General features: G+C 42.8%; 1 protein-coding gene across 1 annotated transcript; it reads left to right on the plus strand.

Moving 5' to 3' along the window:
* Nucleotides 1-1383: 1383 nt before the first annotated feature.
* LOC310784538 (lipid scramblase CLPTM1L-like) lies at nt 1384-21067 on the plus strand. Its single transcript, XM_083645524.1, has 18 exons — nt 1384-1605; nt 2892-3117; nt 3429-3523; nt 5828-6017; nt 6432-6631; nt 7861-7939; nt 8019-8136; nt 8532-8626; nt 9147-9231; nt 9978-10081; nt 10877-10942; nt 12329-12379; nt 13767-13849; nt 14104-14138; nt 14434-14489; nt 14747-14791; nt 17390-17505; nt 18268-21067. The coding sequence occupies exons 2-18, from the start codon at nt 2953-2955 to the stop codon at nt 18350-18352; spliced, it is 1668 nt and encodes a 555-aa protein (XP_083501650.1). The 5' UTR covers nt 1384-1605; nt 2892-2952; the 3' UTR covers nt 18353-21067.
* The last annotated feature ends 347 nt before the right edge of the window (nt 21068-21414 follow it).

Genomic DNA, 21414 nt, shown 5'->3' on the forward strand with positions numbered 1-21414 from the left:
TGTTGCTTTATTAGTGATGATCAGCCCCTGGTGCACGACTGTCAAGATTTGTTTTAGAGTATTTGTTTTGGCCATATGTTTCCCATAAGGGGTGTAATGGGCAGAGAAGGTGGCCATGCTTCATCTGCATTCATCATATTGACCTCACCGGTCACATTCATTTACCTCCTGGAGTCTCTTGTATGTTTGCTGCATAGTCCAGTGTGCCATTTCAAGGTCATTCCAATGCAATGCAGACATTTACAAATCAGCGCTTTTGGTCCTCACCATATCAGACAGGATTATGTGGCCTGTCTCCCTCCCGTCACAGGTAATAACATTAGCTAAATTGATGTTAAAGTTAAACTGATGACAAGAAGACGTGGATGTATGTAAGTTAAAGACAGAGAGTGGGCTCAGTGTGGAAGCAATGCTCAGCTACTCACCGTTACTGAGAACTTGATCTAGCAATGCCTTCCAAACACCTGCTCCTCGGAGGCTGAAACGTACATTGAGTGTGTGACTGTGTATCTGTCTTCTGGAGGTGTCTTTTATGTTGACTGTGGGATCTAATTTTGATATGCACATGTGAACAACCCACTGAGGTAAGACGTCTGTCAAGACTCAGAGAACAAATACAGATTTTAGTAAGCCATTCATTTCAAAGTCAAAGATTGTAGCCGCACTCCCACAGCTGAATTTCTGCATCGCAGTGATAGTATGTGGTTACAATCTTTTATTTGAATATTTGTTCCTGTAATGTAAACCAATACTCGTGTGCGTTTCGATCTATTCCTCAAGTAATCCATTTATTTCCCAAAATTACCACTAATAACGAGTTGAAATTGCCAGCAGAATAGTTTACTTTATTTAGCCTGGTTAAAATCATCCGGATCTGTGCGTGATTGGATGTTTTGCCAGGCTGCTTTTATGACATCACTGATGATGTCACAATTTATGACATCACTGATGGCATCATCACTGTGTGTGTGTGTGTGTGTGTGTGTGTGTGTGTGTGCGCGTGCGTGTGTGTGTGCGCGTGTTTGTGTGTGTGAGAGAGAGAGAGAGAGAGAATTTATGACATCAGTGGGGCTGATGTCATCAGTGGTATATGACATCACTGATGATGTCATCCCTGATATAGTGGTTTATTTATTTGTATTTCCTGGACTAATGTAGACTTGATCCTGTTCTACATACTCCGGTACAGTAGGTGGCGGTATGCACCTTAAAATTTGGATTGTAATCCGCCAAAAAATGCAACGAAGAAGAAGAAGGCACTGGGGATTCTCGCGTTACCAGCCCTCCAAATCTCGTTCAAGGATCAAACAGGAAGTGAATGGCGGAAATAGGTTAGATCCACCTCACGCTTTCGGTTGCAAATCTTGGACTATAGTTTTTGAACCGAAAGGAGAGGACGGGTGCATAAAAAGCCACAAATGTAACGTTACTCGAACAGAAACACTGGAAGCTTCTGAAGAAACGATGTCGCTGCGTTTACCTAAACGTTGACGTTACCTGGCTGAGTGGATAAGTCAATGGGTGGATAGCCCATTGTGGTCCAGCTGCGGTGGTCCAGCTGCGGGTGCACTGACAGCTAGCTGCTTGCCAGATTCACATCGCCTGGTATGTTCCCGTTCATTTAACGTTACATTTAGCATTTCCGCAACGCTGCAAAATATGATAGAAGAATGTGTGTAAAACCTGCTGAATTACTGTAGCATGGGTGCAACTTTGAAGCAGCCAGATGAGTTGAAGGGGCGTAACAACCGTGCCAAAAGCACAACGTCGTAAGAAACGTAAAAAATAATAATTAAAGTAGCTAATTATTAGCATAACCCTATGTATATAACTGTAGCGTACGGGCAACAGGGCAGTCAGTATCGCAGTGTATTATTCACATCTTGACAGCTAACTCAGGCATTTTGTTGAGCATTTATGGATTTAGTAAGAAAATAGTGCTTTAGTTTTAGGCTTATAGCGTTATGGTGTCCAGGGCTTGAAATTGACACCAGCCTAATGTTGTTGGTCAATTACTTCCACTCAAATTTGCAGTAAATTTCCACCTACCAGCCAAAGAAAAATTGTAAATTTGTGACTGTTATTATGGTTGAGATTTCTACACAGCATATCACCAATGTGTCCATACCCATAATCAGTCTATTATATCTATACTATAATTCCAGCAGTGTCTGTGTGTCTGTCACTATGTCAATATGTCTGGCAAGTGTGTGTGTGTGTGTGTGTGTGTGTGTGTGTGTGTGTGTGTGTCATATTCTTCAACTCGGTAGATGTACCCATGGGGGGGGGGGGGGGGGGGGGTGAATGGGAGGAAACGGGCACGACGGGTATTGCACTAGTTCTAATAAAGACTGAAAAAAGTGTACTGTTAGTTTTAGTGTTAATGTCAAGCTCTATCATACAATCTGATATTATCTCCACGCATGCGGCCCTGCTGTGAAGTAGCTTGCCAGTTTTATTTTACGGATACAACACAGTGACAAAAAAAAGAAGAGAGAACAAGTTCGACTAGATTCTCCACGATAGTCTTGACAGATGATTATCTCTTGATCTGAACCAGTAACACTACTCTGTGGCAAAAACAAGACCCATTTACAACATGCCATCCAGCAGGGCATGAAGCTGAGTCCTCATCGTCAACCATCATGTAATTCCTCTGATGACAAAGTGCTGTCGTCCTTAGAATAAACAGCTGATTGAGGACACGCTGGCTAGTGGCTACTGGCTACCTGACAAAGTTCTCCCATCTGATGAGCACATGCTAACCCCCCAGCAGCATTCCCTCCTCACACAATTTGGGTTTTTAATAAATTGCTCAGCCCCGTATTCTTCCTCCATGGGAAGGTGGACCTACTAACTACAGTCTATCTGCTTGCCTGCCCTCCTTCTAGACACATGGCCCTGCTCCTCAGCTAGTCGCGGGAGACGACGCATCCAGACGACGCTAGCAAAATGTTCCAGAAAAGCTCGTTCACCACCCTGATCGTGGGGGTGTTTGTGGTGTACGTGCTGCACACCTGCTGGGTGATGTATGGGATCGTGTACACCAAACCCTGCGACAGCCCCAGCGGAGACAACTGCATTACACCCTTCCTCGCAGGGAAACCCAAATTACAGGTCAGTACAGCGGATGGATGGTCGGCCTTTTTCTGCCCCTTTCTTCTTTCTGTCTGCATTTATTTTCAGCCTCTTATGTTTCTCATATTTGTTAGCTTGCCAGCTGCCCCTTCGCTCAATCAATCCGTCTTTCTCTCTGCCTGCTGTGTGTGGTTGGTTTGGTTTGATCAGCGGGGCTAGGAAGAAGGCCATTATGTTCGTGACATTGTGGGTTGAAATCTGCCTCACTGTCTGAGTCACATGTACTCTCACCATTTATATGCAGTCTAAATATAATAATAATATATCTCATATCTATCTCTGTCTGCCAGTTGAGTATCTACAGTGCGTCGCGGCCCAATGCAGATGGAGGACACACCCTGATCCACAAAGAAGAGGACTTTGACGTCAGCAGCAAGTTTGAGAGGTAGGTGGCAATCAAACAATGCGTGATGGTTTTTTTTCCTCTGGGTCTCCAGAGTATTGTAATGAACCGGCAGCCTGAGCATAAGAGAAAACATTCAGTCAGATTTGACATCTTTGTAAAAGACCTTATCTAGGGATGCACGATATATCGGCAATCATATCGGTATCGGCCAATGTTTAAGAAATTTACCACGAGAGGAAGGGGGTTGTGGCCACATTTACCACTGGTACAGGGTTGTGGCACGAGGCGAAGCCGAGTGCCATAAACCCTGTACCAGTGGTAAATGTGGCCACAACCCCCTTCCTCGAGTGGTAAATTTCTTTTCTACAATAGCTACCACATAATATAAAAAATACACAATTGTAACATTCAATTCATTTATTTACAATCATTACTGGTTTCAGAATACATTTATCCTTCCGCCACAGAATATAGTTCCATTGACAGTCCCAGGTTCACTCCGTGACAACTCAAGCTCAGCCAGTTCTCTCTCCCCAATTTCACCATGTCGTTCTTTGTTCACTTCACCTTCATCTTCATCTAACCACTGCTCAAAACTCAATCCACCCAGTAAATCAAACGTTACTACGAAATCGGACATTTCCTTGTTAGAGATTTGTAGACTGACAGGCTAACAGTGGGCGGAGTCAGCACAGGTGTTCTTCATTCATCAGGGAGCGGAGTGATACTGCGGTTGGAGCCGAACTGTAGATTGTTGGCCTATTTACCACTGTTGCTAGCCAATCAGAATCCAGTATTCACTCATGCTGTTGTAGAATAGTCATTTTTTAACATATCAGTATCGGTCCGATGTTGCAATGTTAATATCGGTTATCGGTATCAGCCAAATTCTTCACATTGAGATGAAATAATGCAGTAAATCTATGATTTATGGGCTTTTACAAATGTTTTTGAAATAAAGAAATGCATTACTTTTTCAAATTCAGTGTTTACATGTGTTTTTCAGTATCTACAAAATTTTATTATCATAGAAATGTGTTTTTATACAGATCATATCGACATCGGTAAATATCGGTTATCGGCCATAACAGCAATGTTAATATCGGATATCGGCATCGGCCAAAATTTTCATATCGGTGCATCCCTAACCTTATCACAGAGTGTTAAAACAAGGCCTCTCGTGGCTTATCCTTTACATAATCACTGGTTTATTTAGGTCAATGTAATACTGCTAGGTATTAAAAAGAGAATACTATGTAAAGGCTTTCCACGAAATACAGGAAACACGCCACTCTGAATTACTAACGGATTAATCGTTGGGGCTTGTGGAGCTTTTCTCTCGGTCTGGAGCGGTTGTGACAGGTGTCGCTGTCCAGTCAGTCAGACCAGGTTCAGTTAGGTTAGAGGTCGATTCATCTACTGTAGGTTAGGGCAGTTTGTTACAGACGCTGGCTTTCAAACGCTCCACTAAGACTGCAAGTAACGCTTTTTATTATTCTGTTTTTTTTTGGGGATTGACCAATTAATAATAAAATGTAAAAAGTTTAAAAAAGACGGGAAGTGCTCATCACAAGTTACCAGAGCTCCAAGTGATTCTTAAAATGGCTTACTTAGTCTGTCAAGCAGCCCAAAAAAAAAAAAAAAAACCCCAAAGTATAAATGTTATAATGATATGAGACTGAGAAAAGCAGCAAATCGTAAAGCTGAGCCTGCAAGCAGCAAATGTTTGGTATTTTTACTTGATAAATGACTTCAGTGGTTTATCCAACATCAAAATTATAATTATTTTATGTCTATTCATTAATTGACTCATCTTTGCAGCACTGCAGTCCACAATGTGTCTCAACCTTGTCCAGTTCACAGTGTATTTGATTGTGCTCTAAAACAGTGTTCCTCAGGTGGGGACTCGCGACCCAAAAGTCGATCACTGGGCCATTTTGAGGGGGTTGCGGATGTGTGCATGAAAACAAAGTTCTTGAGGATGCTGGCGTCCACGGCCGCCATTACTATCTTTCAGAGGCTCTGGCGTGCCCAAATGTAGCTAGAGTGACAATTCTGGCATCATATGAAACTAAAAGACCCTAAGGCAGCCATTGGTACCAACAGTTTCTTGCTTGCGTGTCAGTAAAGGGGCTAAGTAAGTGATACTCAAAATGTTGGCTAAATTTTGGCAAGGCCATTTGCAAAGTGGTTCAAATCTGAAATTTGGGTTGTGACTTAATGACTAAGGAAAAATGTGGCTCGTGAGGCTAGAGCAGTTGAGAACCGCTGCTCTAAAACGTGTTATATTAGAGATATTTACTCTCTCCCTCTCCTCCTCCTCTCTCCTCTTCTTCCCTCCAGGATAGTCAATGTCTCCCTCCCAAAGAAGACCCGCAACAACGGGACTTTGTACGCGTTAATCTTCGTCCATCAGGCTGGCATCACTCCGTGGCAGGACCCAAGACAGGTCCACTTGGTGGCTCAGCTCACGACGTACATGGTCCCTAAACTGCCGGAAATCTCTCTGATAGCTGCCGAGGACCAAACACAGGTCATAATGCATCGTAATCGCTTCTCATGGTCACTCAGCAGACCACTCGCCATGTTCCACCAACACCACCTGTCATCAGCTGCAGAAGATCAAGTTGCATAGATGCACTAGATAGCAATGCAAACGCCTATGTAGAAATGCAGTTTGGATGCATTTGAAAGCATCTCTGTAGAAGTGTGGCTTGGAGAGGAACCACATTGTATGAATATTTAGAGACTCATGATAATAACTATATACAATATTAATATAAGGATGTGTATGACTACCCACCTCTGGTACTATAGCTTTTACATCGTATTGATATAAGATGCAAAAGGCTTTTGTTCCAAAGCCTACATCTATTTTGAGAGTAAAATGGATAGCCTGATGTCAATGTTGTCTACTGTATGTCTGTACGTGTCTGTCCTGTAACAGAGCCAGAAGGAAGAAGCCCAGCAGCAGAAGAAGGATCATGGCAAGCCTGCGGCAGGTGGAGGAGGTGGAGGCGGGCCCTCTTCCATGTCGGATCACCCGGTCTCCCATTGGCGGTCCCGCCTGACACTCAACATTGTCAGCGACCACTTCCAGTTCGATAGAGAATCCCTGCCAAGTGACGTGCACAGATACCTCAGAGTGTAAGATCACAGTTATATAGACGCACATTCCACAAAACAATCATCTTGGCCATTCATTAAATCTACCAAATGGTCCTGTTTTTGTTATCAAGCTTTTATTCATTTTCACAAGAAGAAAAATGCAATTTACCGTCATCGCCACTAACATTCACTCAGAATTGTGTGAAAGAATTTCAGCCCTGTGTTCTACATAAATCCAGCCATCTGCTTTTCCAAAATGAATCCGGAATTGCAAAACACCCATGTGACGCCCCTAGCACACACAGGAAGCGTCCGACCGACTACACACAGCGTGGGACAACGGAGCCAAAGAGACGTGAACTGTCGCGGGGGTGGCGCACACCAGCCACTGCCGGTGTGCCGTACGTCGCCAGTGTCTTTTGGACATTTTTTGTCTTTAGTGGATAGGACAGTAGATAGACAGGAAAGGTGTGGGGAGAGAGAGAGGATGACATGTGGCAAAGGACCATGGGTCGGATTCGAACGCATGGAGGCAGTTTCATTTTGGCGTCCTTGTTAACAGAGGAGAAGGATCACACCATCCGCAGCGCGTTGCCTCACCACGCCACGCTGAAGCGACGCTGCAGCGATAGTTTAGGCGTCTGGTCTATTTTTCACGCGAGTAGTACGCGAGCAACCAGGCATGAAGTCAATGCAAGTTGTGAGCGGGGGCAGGGGCGGCGCGGGGCAAAACAGAGTGCTTCTGGTGAGAATGGTAAGGCTCCTGCACGACACTTCCGTGACATGCTGCTTCTGAGATGGTTTTTGGTGTGAACCAAGCGTGGTACACTACACGCTCTACCAGGTGAGCCACCCAAATGCAGGGGTTCTCCAACGTTTTTGGCTTCAGTACCCCCTTTCCCTGATTTATGAATCCAAGTACCCCCTTACCCAACTACAAGATTTTGCTTAGAAAAAGCAAGAGAAAACTATAGCATAATGATGTAATGAATGAATGATAACTCACCTTTTGAAGAATATAACATTACAAAATAAGTGAAAGAGTTGCAATTAGTGCCTCCTGAGCAGATGTATTAACGTTTCGTTTATTTTCATGATTTATTCTTACATTTTTCCATTTTCCCCTTTGGCTCAAGTACCCCCTGCAGTACCTCCACGTGCCCCTAAGTTTAGAAACGACACCACTGTTGAAAGGGTGCATTAAGATGAGGAGACATCAGAGGACATCAAAAGTGTGTGTGTGGTGTGTGTGTGTGTGTGTGTTTCAGGTTCCAGAATGGTAGGAAGATGGTCTATCTACCTCTGCTGTTTGTTGATGAGCTCAGCAACCGAATCAAGGATCTAGTGGTAAGTATTACTTTTAAATAAATATTTTAGAATCTAGTTGACCATCAGTCAGCTAATGTGTGTGTGTGTGCTTGTGTAGGAGATCAACAGCACCTCCAAGGAGCTCTCTCTGACCATCTCCTACGACTCCATCTCTCTGGGAAGACTACGATTCTGGATCCACATGCAAGACGCCGTCTACTCACTGCAACAGTTTGGTATGCTGCTCACACACACACACACACACACACACACACACACACACAGAGGGAGAGACACTCAGATAGATGGACATAGTGACGCTACATCTTTTCATCAAGGCTATGATTCTGGATTCACATGTAGGATGCTTTGTAATCAATATAGTAGTTTAGTATGAGATGTGCGCGCGCACACACAAACACACATAGATACATACATACATACGAGTTTTACTTGTAACACACAGATCCATGTCGTCCCACAATTTTCTGCAACGCGTACTGTATTTAAACGGTCTGAAAATTAACACTTCAATACCTGTCTGTATCGCTAGTCGTGAATTCTAATATTGTGTGTGTGTGTGTGTGTGTGTGTGTGTGTGTGTGTGTGTGTGTGTGTGTGTTTGTTGAAGGTTTCACAGAGAAGGATGCTGATGAGATTAAAGGGATCTTCGTCGACACCAACCTGTACTTCCTGGCTCTCACCTTCTTCGTAGCTGCCTTCCATGTGAGTCTGTCCTCTAGTCTGTCCTCTAGCACCTATCAAATGGGGGTCCGTGGTCTAATCTTTCTCAGTTTAGGCCGGGGTCCCTCATGTGAAAAAATGTGAGAACCACTGCTCTAGATTAGAACAAGAGGCTTTGACCACAATAGACTAGACCAGAATAGAAGAAAATAGAATAGGACTAGACGCCACCCTGTACAATGCAAATCTCCGCTGAGCAATTCTCCAACTTGCAAAGCTGCACCCTCCGTAAGGGCTTAGGTTTGTTTATCATTTGTCTGCCAGGTCTCCTTGTTCTTTGCACTTTTATCTTCTCTAAACTTCACTTTCACATTGTAGCATTTATAACCTTGACTTTCTTAATTCAAATGATTCATTCAACATCTCAACAATGAAACGAGAACAAAGCAATCTTGAATATGTCATGTTAGTTGTCATGCTAGTACCTAAACTAGCATGACAACTAGTTTCTAATGGATATCTAAGAGTCTGTATTGTGCTTTCTCTTCTCTCTCTTTTCTAGCTGCTCTTTGACTTCCTGGCCTTCAAATCTGACATCAGCTTCTGGAAGCAGAAGAAAAGCATGGTGGGAATGTCCAGCAAAGCAGGTGGGATGTCATCAGTAACCCGCTGCTACAGCATTCAACCAATCAGAGTACTGGAGCATGTTGTCATGACATGACAGAGTTTAGTGCAGTTGTATTATTGACACTACGTTGCTGCTGCTGCTTCTGTAGAACTGCCCTAAGACACTGAAACCATGTTTGTTTTTTGACACTGGTTGGAGCTGCCCCATACAACCACAATCTGAACAGAACAAGAAGAATTAATTAAAAACATTATTGAACAATTCAATGAATAAATCATATCAGCCGTGGATGACATGACAGACAGATGTCCGAATGGCCAAACAGTGCAACCCTAGAAACAACACCTAGGAACTACTTGAACTAGAAATGGCAGTGGTCCCCATGCAAGTCTGACAAGTATAAAAAATAATTTGGTTGTGGAACTTGTCAAAATAAAACATTGGAAATTATATAAAAAAATACAATAAATTAGAGATACTATAAATTGCTTGTGTCTGACACATCAAATAGTAACTCTGCAATGTCTAAAAACTGAGATCTATAGAAATAGGGATTGTGGGACAGTGGGAACTATAGGAAACATAAAGTGAAATAACCTGTGGACTGTGTGTCTAATCAGTTGAAAATACGGAAATGGTTCGATCATCTGGTGTGAAAAAATCTGTTTAGTTGCCTAATTGGACCAAGTGATTCTTGAGCTGTGCCAACAACGTGGGCAGAATCGCTTGGTAACATCTCATCTGGCTTGTGTGTTTGTGTTGCAGTGCTGTGGAGATGTTTCAGCACCATCGTGATTTTCCTTTATTTGTTCGATGAGCAGACCAGCCTGCTGGTGCTCATACCTGCTGGCATCGGCTCTATGATTGAGGTAAATATGGTACTTACAAATATACACATGCATGCATATACACACACACACACACACAATCCATAAATGCCTATATCAGCACTTGCCAACCTTTTCCAACTCAGGGCCCACTTGACGTTTTCGTGGCCCACCTCCGACCCCATAAAGAATATACCCCATAAAAAGTAATGCCTTCTCAGAGCACTTTTTAATTTCTGCAGTCACTAACACAGCATCTGAAACATGTTGTAGCGTTTTCAGTGTTACACTTTTCAAGGAGCTGTCCATCAGCAAGGGTTTTTAATATGTTTAATGTACTTTTTATTTTTTATTTTTCCAAATTATTTGGCGGCCCACTTGCAATACCTCCGCCGACCACCAGAAGGCCGCGGCTCACAGGTTGGGAATTGCTGATGCATATCTAGCGTCCCTCGCCTGCTGAACTGGCAGTGCTAATTTCTACCGTGCCTCGTTGGTTTGGCCTCGAGGTCTCGCCCGCTCCGCCGGCTTGCAGACGCAGCTCCAATTGTGCGCCGCGCCACGGACTGCCACCAAGTTATATTAGTAAGATAAAAACAACTCCACATAAGCATGCATACATTATGGAGAATGCAATGCTTCTCTCTGGTGTAGCACAAATTGGTAATTCAGGCTGATTTGACAGGTGTATTTTTACATCAAAATGTTGCCTCGTGCTTTAAGGGTAAGCCCAAGTAGAAATCAAGTTGAGATGGATTCTACTGATCAATCTATATTATAGATTAATCATATAGATTCTATAATATGTTGTGTTTTGGGAATGGTTGTTTGTGCCAGGTGTGGAAGGTGAAGAAGGCCTTCAAGATTCAGGTTTTCTGGAAAGGAGGCAAACCGACATTCCTGGTAGGTGTGCGTATGTCTGTCTGTCTGTCTGTCTGTCTGTCAGCTTTTTCAGAACTCCTTATAACTGGTTATTTTCCCATCATCTGCTGTACATCTTTACCATACGGTATAAATCAAATATAGCCAGTGTAGGATTTACTCTAAATGTCTGTATGTCGATGGTTAATTAAGTGATACGTCAACCATCAGCACTATTTTCTCTAACCCCTGTGCACGGTGTTCTGACAGTAGATTTTATTTTATTTGATTTCCTCTCCCTGCTGCTGTAATGTACCACTTTACTAGCCTGGGTAAACCCATCCCCCACGTGACCTGCTCTCAGACCTGTTCTCAGTCACTATAGTGACTGGGAACTGAGAGAGCAGGTCACGTGGTGGCTGGGTTTACCTAGGCTACCACTTTACCGGAATGGGATTTCCTTGAGAACACAGAGCAGATGCTGGAGCCACCGCCACACATTTAAGGCAGTGATACATGGATAAACAAAACATGTGATAGACACAGGGATTAGCCTTCTCACTACTTTCAGTGGATATCATACTACACTCATTTAATGAGCACTTCTTTTGTTCAAAGTTTTTTTATTCGTTTTCTGTATATCATACAAAATACAAATACAGATTTAAATACACTTGACACTTCTAAACAAAAACCCATCCCACGAGAACCCCTAGCCTATTACACCACATACATCATGTCATACATCACAGTATGGTATATCAATACACAAAGACACACAGAAGAAAAACAAAAAAACAAAAAAAAACAAAAACAGATTAATGAAAATAAATATGAGAGAGGGGGGGGGGTAAATCTATACATTTGATATGCTTGAAGCGTCCATTTTCTCTACCTGGTCCAGGACTGGCTGCCAGATGGTATAAAAGTCGAGAGCACAACCCCTTGTAGTGTATCGGATTTTTTCTAGGGTTAGATGATACATAAGATCTCTGACCCAGTAATTGAAAGTTGGAGGAAACTTATCTTTCCATTTAAGGAGTACAAGTCTTCTAGCCAGAAGTGTACCAAACGCTATCATCTTTTTACTGCATTGGTTGAGGGAGAGATCATGCGGGACCACACCAAAGATTGCAATTATGGCAAGAGGTTCAATGGATATTTCCAGTATATCAGAATTTTTTTTAAATATGGAATGCCAAAAATCTACTAATTTTGGGCAAAGCCAAAACATATGTGATAAAGTGGCTGGGGTTGTTTGACAGCGATCACAATTAGGATCCATGTTTGGTGTAAATTTGGCCAATCTCGCCCTGGTTTTAATGAGCACTTCTAATGAAAAATGTTTTGTGTTTGTCATGATCTCTACGACCACAGGAAGTTGAGGAAGAAACTGTAAATCTGTCTTTTTCTTTTGTGTGTCCACAGTTTGGGAAATTAGATGAATCAGAGCGGAGAACGGAAGAGTACGATACTCTGGTAAGACGCGTACACTTACACAGATACACACGGTGCAAAACAGACAGGTACACACACCATATCCACGTATGGTAAATTAATCCTGTACAACATCATCATGTACAACCATACCCTATTTTGAAACACTAGGGATAGAGCACGCTATGCGCGCTCGATTCCTAGGCTTGCCCGCTATGCGGGTTTGCTAGTTCGCCCGCTATGCGGGTCGCTAGCTCGCCCGCTGCACGGCCTCGCCTATCCTGCAGCTCGCCAAGCTGGCCCTGCAGCTTGGCCGCTGCACGTACTTGCCCACAGCTCGGCTGCTGTGTGGCCAATGAGACCAATGGGGCGGCATTAGCTCAGGAGGTAGAGCTGTCGCCTGGGAATCGGAAGGTTCCTGGTTCGAGGCTGACTCCTCCCGGCCGGTAGTGTGTCGAAGTGTCCTTGAGCAAGACACTGAACCCCTAACTGCTCCCGACTGCATCCCGACGAGCAGTTAGCGCCTTGCATGGTTGCAGACGCCGTCAGTGTGTGAATGTCAGTGTGAATGGGTGAATGTGAGGTATTCATGTAAAAGCGCTTTGGGTAGTCGATAGACTATATAAAATGTGCTCTATAAATACAGTCCATTTACCAGCATCACTGATGATGTCATCAGTGGGATTTATGACATCACTGATGATTTCATCAGTGGGATTTATGACATCACTGATGATGTCACAGTGGATTTATGACATCACTGATGATGTCACAGTGGATTTATGACATCACTGATGATGTCATCACTGAACTATAGCCTTGTGTGTGAGTAATTCACTGATGATGTAATTTATGACATCACAGTGGGACAGACAGAAACAGACAGAGCCCTAGCTCCCATTTATTAACTGATGATGATGATGATGATGATTTCATTTCATAGGTGTCCACTAGAGATGTTGATATAAGATGCTAGACGTGTTGAAAAATGAGTTGGTTCCTCAAATCATGGAGTCCATTAATCATGATTATAATATTTACTCACATTTCATGATGAGATTTTCATTTTGGCCATAATTGTGATCTATGCTCAATGCATTCATTCTAGGGCCTCCTATCTGTCAGACAGTAAGAAGAGCAGAGGGGATGTGTAGTTTTGTGTGGAAGCATCAAATCCGTAGTGTGGATGCATCTCTGTACCACAGATAATCATTAACACTGCATTGAAACTACACATCACTATACAATCACTGATACAGTATTCATACACACATGTACCTGTAAATATGTTGTTGTTGTTGTCTCATGCTGCATGCAGTTTGTTGCTGTTTTTTGTTCTCAGCTGACTGATTTAGCAGCAGAGACAACACAGTTGATCTTGTCTGATTGTAATAGTAGGAACTGTACTGTGCTCTCTGCTTCTCTCCAGGCCATGAAGTATCTATCATATCTGCTCTACCCTTTGTGTATCGGTGGGGCTGTGTATGCACTGATATTCCAAAGATACAAGAGGTAGGTGTCTGTGAGTTGTCTACACAAGACTGTGGGCCAGTAAAAACTCCAGCAAAACTAAAACGCTACATAACATACACATTTTCTTCACTTGACTTCTCTGGTCTGACATACTGTGTGTGATATATTAATTCCCGAGTACACCCATTTGAAATTTACTCTCCCACTCCGCCCCCCCTCTCTTTCTCCCTTTCTCTCGCTCTCTCTCGCTCTCTCTCCCTCTCTCTCCCTCTCTCTTTCTCGCTCTCTCCCAGTTGGTACTCTTGGTTGATCAACAGTTTGGTCAACGGTAAGCTATTTTATCCTCTGTACATAACAGATGAAAATTAGAAGGATTTATTATTTATTGGGTAGAAGGCTTCCCAACCTATAAATGCATTCACCAATGACACCACTGTAAATTTTAATTGACAGTGATTTCATTGGTTGGAATAGTAATCATAACAATAATAATAGTAGTAGAAAATAATATAAGATTATTCTTGACTTAATAGGAGTGCTGTTGCAATTATCTTTGCCTTTGTGAACAATCAAAATGATCATCATAATCACAATAATGGTCTGTCTCGTCTTGGCTTTTACAGGTGTCTACGCCTTTGGCTTCCTCTTCATGCTTCCTCAGCTGTTTGTCAACTATAAGGTGAGTTCAGGCTTTGTGGGATTTTTCTTTTAAACTTAACATGATGAAATGTATCTATTTCTATGAGTCATTGAGAATTTGAGTCACAGTTTAGTGCTGAGAGGAGAAAATGCTGAATGCTGGTGGTGACTGAAAATAGTGCTTCATTCTCGAAACAAACAAAAAAAAAACTCACAGCAGCGCTGCATTTGATTTGATGTTCTGTTCTTTCAAATGTTCCGCAATAACTTTGTTTTGTTCCTTCCTCCATTGAACAGTTCAAATCTGTGGCCCACCTGCCCTGGAGAGCCTTCATGTATAAGGTGAGCATACAGCTCCAGTCAGTCAGTCAGTCAGTCAGGGAGGGGGTGGGTGGGTTGGTAACTGATATGAGTTGAAGGCATGTGGAGTTTACTGTAACATAACCAGCCACGTCCATCATTAGCATCTACACTCTACAGTAGAGATGCGCGGATGAGCTTTTATGCCATCCTAATCCGCGTGTATGCATGAACCGTCCGCCCGCCATAAATCCGCACAAATTATTTCATTCATACTATTTATAGATCCGCGCCCGCCATGCACCCGACATTTCACAACGCTATGAAAGGATCAAACTTACGGTTTCTGCTGCCGGTGGTGCGATCGCTGCAGTCCAAGACTCCAAATCAACTTCCATGCTGTATTATGTCCAGTCCACCACTTGCCCTCATGTAGTTTACTCGGCTAACGCTATAGCTTTAAGTTTAGTTTACTTGATTGCCTCATTGTATGTGAAAATACGAACGCGTCTTCTCTTCAAACAGCGGAGACTCCTTTTTGAGGGTGACATCATTGACCATATATGGACCAAAAGTGGAGCCTAGCGACCTAGCACATTGCTATTGTTTTGTTTACGGCCGTGGGTCCTTTGGGCGATCTACAATAGGCGACTAAGAATGTGCCTGGCGAAGAATGTAGCTTAAAATACGTTCATAGTCTAGAGAACGTAATTCACATTATTTTTCCTCATTAATGATACATCGTTTCAACCGCCCGCAACCCATCTGCTATTAACTCATTGAGTGCCATGAGTGACATGTTCGTCATTTCAAATAGTAACGTAGAGTGCCAAGGACGGACATGTTCGTCAATTGCGTTTTTTGACGGTGGGGCGTCGATCAAAGCCTTCTGCCTCTCCTGTACAAATATTATAGCTATTGGAGGTCTATAACCTATTTTACAGAACCCTTAGGTGGCGACAGTGCGCTCCAGGTTAACAGAAAGGCAGAGAAAAACAGAGAATAAGTCGTTGGGGAAACGGAAATCGCATCGCATCCGTATGCATCGATATGCATGAAGCGTTTTAACGTTAGATGTGCCTGCAGCAGGCAGCAGCCAATCTGCTCCCACAATTGAGCTCCTCCATGTCCGCTGCACAGCCCATTCGCATGATCAGCCGTTATTATTCTCAACTGGAAGCATACAGTAGTAGCCGGTGACAAACACACGCGGAAAAAGCTGGATGTCGCCGACGCGCACCCTTCACAGTGCAGACAGAGCAAACTCAGCAGAGAGCCACCTCCCATACAGGAGGAGTGTGCAGTTGAGGCGGGGCGGGGCGGGGGGGGGGGGCACGCAGAGCAGCACACAACACTGACCCAGACAGACCCAGGCAGCAGGACAGGGTTGGCAAACGCAAGCCAGAATATCCGATGCCCACCAGCAGCAAATCAAGATCAGCAAGAAGCTGCAACCAGCAGCGCACGCAGGGGCCAGCGCTGCTGGTTGCAGCTAAAAATATTATTCTGCCAAACAAAATTCCCTGGCCTTCACTGTTTTATTGAAGGAAATTATTTTTGAGGTGTGACTACATCAGAAAATTAGCTTCAGAGTCAGTGATGTGTTTGAAATGTTTAATTTCACAAAAGGGCCATTATCTCAGCTTCTAGAAAAAAACTGCTCTTTTTTGTTAAATCAAGCTATCTTCTCCGGCTGATAACTAAAGAACGGAAAATGATATCAATAAACCTGTTTTTGCTGATGATAGAAAAGAGTCTCATCGTTCTTTTTGCATGTTCATTGTTTACATAGTAATATCACACAATATTCTGTGGGCCTCGAGAAATCACTGAAAAAAGCTCTGAAACTCTGGCACTGGGAGCGTCCGTTCTCCAAAAGTGGCTGGCACTCAATGAGTTAATCAGAATGTTTATTTTTATGATCTGGCCCGCCCACGGAGCGGGATATCCGCGGTCAGCGCGGTTATAACTGCGGCCCGTGCATCACTACTCTACAGGCATATTGTCAATGAATGAATTGATGATCAAACACTACTTGCTGCATAGAATAAATCATGCTCCATCTTAGCTGGAATAGCACCAGTTTCCTCAGTGTTTCATCAGGAATTCAGCTCCTTCAATAATGATTGGAGTGTCACAGGTGATCAATTGATGGATATCTAGCTAATTGAAATCCAACCCTCACTATGTATAAACACATACAGCAGGTTTGATTCATTCATTGATAACTCCAGGCATTTAGTTCCATTGATATGTTTTCTTCCTCCTCACATCATTTTATATTCATATTGACTTCATCAACAAGGTGCCTTTCCTCAGGATATTTGCAGATTGATATGAGTTAATTAGGGCCAAAGCATCGACTGGTGCCGAGGCCCTATTGTTTTCTAAGTGAAGCAAAAATATTTTCTGAGCATTCAAATGCATTTTTAAGGGGCTAAACATGCTCGGAGAGTTGTGAAACTTTGCAGATGCATCAGAAGTGGTAGAAATAGCGATCTGATGTGGGTCTTGGGCATGGGTGTTTTCGAAATGCCTCGATAGCGCCCCCTAGAAAATGTTCAACTGAGCAGCCCTCACGCTACGTTTCATCTACAGGTACGAAATAATGATTGATTGATATTGTTTGATCATTTCCAGGCTTTCAATACCTTCATCGACGATGTGTTTGCCTTCATCATCACCATGCCAACTTCGCACAGACTGGCCTGTTTCAGAGACGACGTGGTCTTTCTCGTTTACCTCTACCAGAGATGGTACTCACGCACGCACACACACACACACACACACACACACACACACTTAGTAATTCACCAACAAAACATACCCAACAGTATTTCTAACCAAATTAGGTATGCAAATAACGGTTATTTCTTAATTGAAATTTGCACTCTTTAAGACTCAGGCTTACAACCGATTGCCATAGGTGTGTGAGGCCAGGTAAATAGTCCAAACAAAGAGTGAAGAGGGCTCGCACACTTTCAAAAAATGAGACATACGGATGCAAAAAATCCGGCTTTAAAGGGATAGTTCGGTTTGTTTGAAGTGGGGTCCTATCAGCTAGTTCGATACACTAACTTAATTAGGTACAGTGGTCTGCAGGCTGGGCGCATTATGGAACGAGACCCGGCACTCAGAGCAGCACCCAAACCAGCCTTTTCTCTGTAAGTACGGGGGGTCAACAACTAAAACGTAATTTAGCCACCTAAAACACCTAAAACAACGCCCACACTTCAAACAACCCGAACTATCCCTTTAATTCACCATAGTGCAAAAAAAAAAGTGACAAGTGATGCAAACAGAAAAAAGAACGTTTCGGTCTTCAGACCATCGTCAGTATAATAATGACAAATGCTCATCATGTTATCCGAGCTACAAGTGATGTGTTGAAATTTCTTACTTTACTTAGCATGACCAGCAGCCACATAGAAAAAAATCGACTTTGAGCACTAAACCCAATCCACCAAACACTGCCATTTCTGTGCTAACTGCTTTTTTCTCCCTGTCTGTCTGCTCAGGCTCTATCCAGTGGACAAGACAAGAGTAAATGAATATGGAGTATCTTATGACGAGGAGCCCAAAGGAAAGACTCACAAGGACTAGAGAAGAAATATCTGCTGGATTGGTCTGCTGTCCACTGGCTTGTCTGGTATCTACTGATCTTGTCTGGTGTGGTATCTACTGGGCTGATTTAAAAAATCCAGACTTATGATCAAGCAGGCCCCAGAAAAAAAAGCTAGTTTCTGGTCACTTGGTTGTAAATGGAGCAGGTGTGTCAACAAAACCATTCTCCTGGTTGGACTTTGTTCCACACCGGTCTCATAGTGCAACGTGTTGAAAAGTCAGTGTGGGACCAGGAAGCATCCATGTAAGAATCCACCTTCTTTAATTCTGCACCTGAACAATGTCAATGTCTTTTTCTTCTCTGAGTTTGGCCAATGAAAGGACACTGGATTGACATTTAAAGGCAGTTTCAGACCGACTCCAGTCAGCGTATCACAACTGGACTCGGCCCTGATTGCCTTCCCTCTCTCAAGAATGACTGACATCCGTCCAATCAGAGCAGTTTGCCGCATTTGAAGTTTAGTCTTAGAATTCAATTGAACTTTTACCTGAACTGCATTCATTTGAACATTATTCTTTTCTGGAGCCATAGTACATTTACAATGTTACAACAGTTAAAAACAAAACATTGACAACTGAATAATGTGCAACCTGTAAAGTTAGATTTCACAGAGGAGTTTTTTTTCTTTTTTTTTTCTCGCCGCTTTGCATCAGTCAGCCTCCAACATTAGCTAGCCAAGGGATCTGCTGTCAAAATGATCATTCATGCTTTTTCTTCTTTTTTGTTAACGGCCAGTCGTAATATTGTAATAATTGGCGTAATAATTGCATAAAATGGAAAAGTACCCCGTGGACCCAAACAATAGTACCTGCTTATACTTTGCCTCATGCTACAGTGCTACACATGCTTAAGTGTGATTTTTAGTAGACCAGGTATTGTCATTTTAAGCTTGGATTGCCCCTACAAAACATTCAAAGTAGCTTATTGTAATTAATAATTTTGTTGCCTGAAGAACCCTGGTATATTTTTGTTTTGACCTTCACAACAGACAATTGTCTGAAAGAGAACAATGCATCGAGAGGCCAGATAACTAGTTTGGGGAACCAGTCTCTAAAAATGTTTTACCCACAGAACTAGAATGAAGTGAATGGACATGATGTACTTCCCCCCTCTGCTGTTGACTGCTTGCTCATGTAGAAACAGTGCAGGAGATTCAGATGTGTTGCCATGGTGAAGGGATCAATTGCCTGAACATTCCAGATGCTGTCGTGTTCTGAGTCTCCTGCTCTGTCCACGCATGGAACCATCCTTCCATCTTCAACCGCTTATCTGAGATCAGGTCGTGGAGGTAGCTGTTCCAGCAGGGGACCCCAAACTTCTCTTTCTCTGGCCACATTAGCCAGCTCTGACTGGGGGATCCTGAGGCGTTCCCCAGGTCAGCGTGGAGATATGATCTCTCCACCTCGCCCTCGGTCTGCCCCGTGGTCTCCTCCCAGCTGGACGTGCCTAGAACACCTCCTTAGGGAGGACACCAAGGTGGCGTCCTTACCAGATGCCCGAACCACCTCAACTGGCTCCTTTCTACGCAAACCTTATTCCTAAGGGAGATGCCAGCCACCCTCCTGAGAAAACCCATTTCAGCCGCTTGTAGCCACAATCTTGTTTCGGTCATGACTCATGACCCATCCTTTATGACCATAGGTGAGAGTAGGAACGAAGATCGACCAGTAGATTGAGAGCTTTGCCTTCTGGCTCAGCTGAACATGAAATAATGTTTGGGTGACCAGATCCCAGCAAACCAAATGTGGGACAAAGAGTGTTTGTGTGGGACAATGTGGGACCAGCCGGACCACTGACATATGTGGGACACGTTACCAATGCCGAGTAGGGCTGCAACTACGATTATTTTCATTATCGATTAATCTGTTGATTATTTTAGACTAATTGATTAATTGTTTGGTCTATAAAATGTCACAAAATGGTGATTATTTCCCCCCCAAAGCCCAAGATGACATCCTCAAATGTCGTCTTTTGTCCTGACCAACATTCCACAACCCAAAGATAGTCTGTCATAGAAGACTAAAGACATCAGAAAGCCGGAACAAGAGAAACAAAAAGTCTTTAAAAATGGTCTCTCTGTGGTTTGGCTTTTGAAAACTAGAGCCAATCAAAATGTGGGACATCATCTCAATATGTGAGACATCTAATAATACAAAGTTGGACATCTGGTCACCCTAAATAAGCATAATTTCTATTGCACTGTACCAAAGCAGGTCACATCCCATGTCCTTTCTATCCATTCTAGATCTGTAATTTTACCTGCTGGAGTATTTTGTACAGGGCCAAGGAAACGAGTTAGAGTGCCAAATATGAGGATGATAGCTTGTTTGAATTGTGTGTTTAAAATGTGCGCTTATCAAGTTCACTTCTGTTCACCATTACTGATCCATCTGTTTTTAAATAGAAACTGACATCCTGGAAAAAATAACTTGTGAGGCTTCAGGAAAGTATTACTACATCTGGATTTACACAGTAACAAAAATCTGATTTTCTGTCACAGGTTCAACTTTTTAAATAGAGACATGTACCGTACTTGGAATCGGATTTTTCCTTGTTCAGACAGCCATGAAACACAAATCTGTGTTTTGTGTTCCTGTGTAAAATGCAGCCAAAAGGGATCTGTCTGAAATTTGTGTTGAAATGCTTTTACTTATTGAAAATGTTTGTGTTTTTGATGAAGATTAAATAAAATTGACCGAATAGACATCTGCTTTGCCTTTGCAGTGGTTTTAAAACCTCAGTACTTTTATCTGCACATATCCTCCCTCCACGCATAGTATGTTCAGATTACAGTGATAATATAGTATGTTCAGATTACAGTGATGAGAACAGAATACAGTAACACTTTACAATAACATACACAAATAATGTAGTTACTAGTAAACTACCGTAATCATTAACTAATAGTTGATGAATAATGTGTGATTAGTCAATCACTAGTTAATCATAGTTAATGAGTAGGTAGTCATTAGTTAATGATTAGTATCTAAGTTCCTGAGCAGAGTAGTTAATTATTACTTAATGATTACCAAATGTCAGC

Source organism: Poromitra crassiceps (assembly GCF_964638095.1).
Source record: "Poromitra crassiceps genome assembly, chromosome: 11".
Lineage (NCBI taxonomy): Eukaryota > Metazoa > Chordata > Actinopteri > Beryciformes > Melamphaidae > Poromitra > Poromitra crassiceps.

What these genes read in the sequence shown, in the direction of transcription:
- LOC310784538 (XM_083645524.1), top strand. Translation starts at nt 2,953, where the DNA reads ATGTTCCAGAAAAGCTCGTTCACCACCCTGATCGTGGGGGTGTTTGTG. An exon ending in GTCAGCAGCAAGTTTGAGAG is followed by an intron (nt 3,524 to 5,827) that starts GTAGGTGGCAAT and finishes TCTTCCCTCCAG; the next exon opens with GATAGTCAATGTCTCCCTCC. An exon ending in GGAGAGCCTTCATGTATAAG is followed by an intron (nt 14,792 to 17,389) that starts GTGAGCATACAG and finishes GATCATTTCCAG; the next exon opens with GCTTTCAATACCTTCATCGA.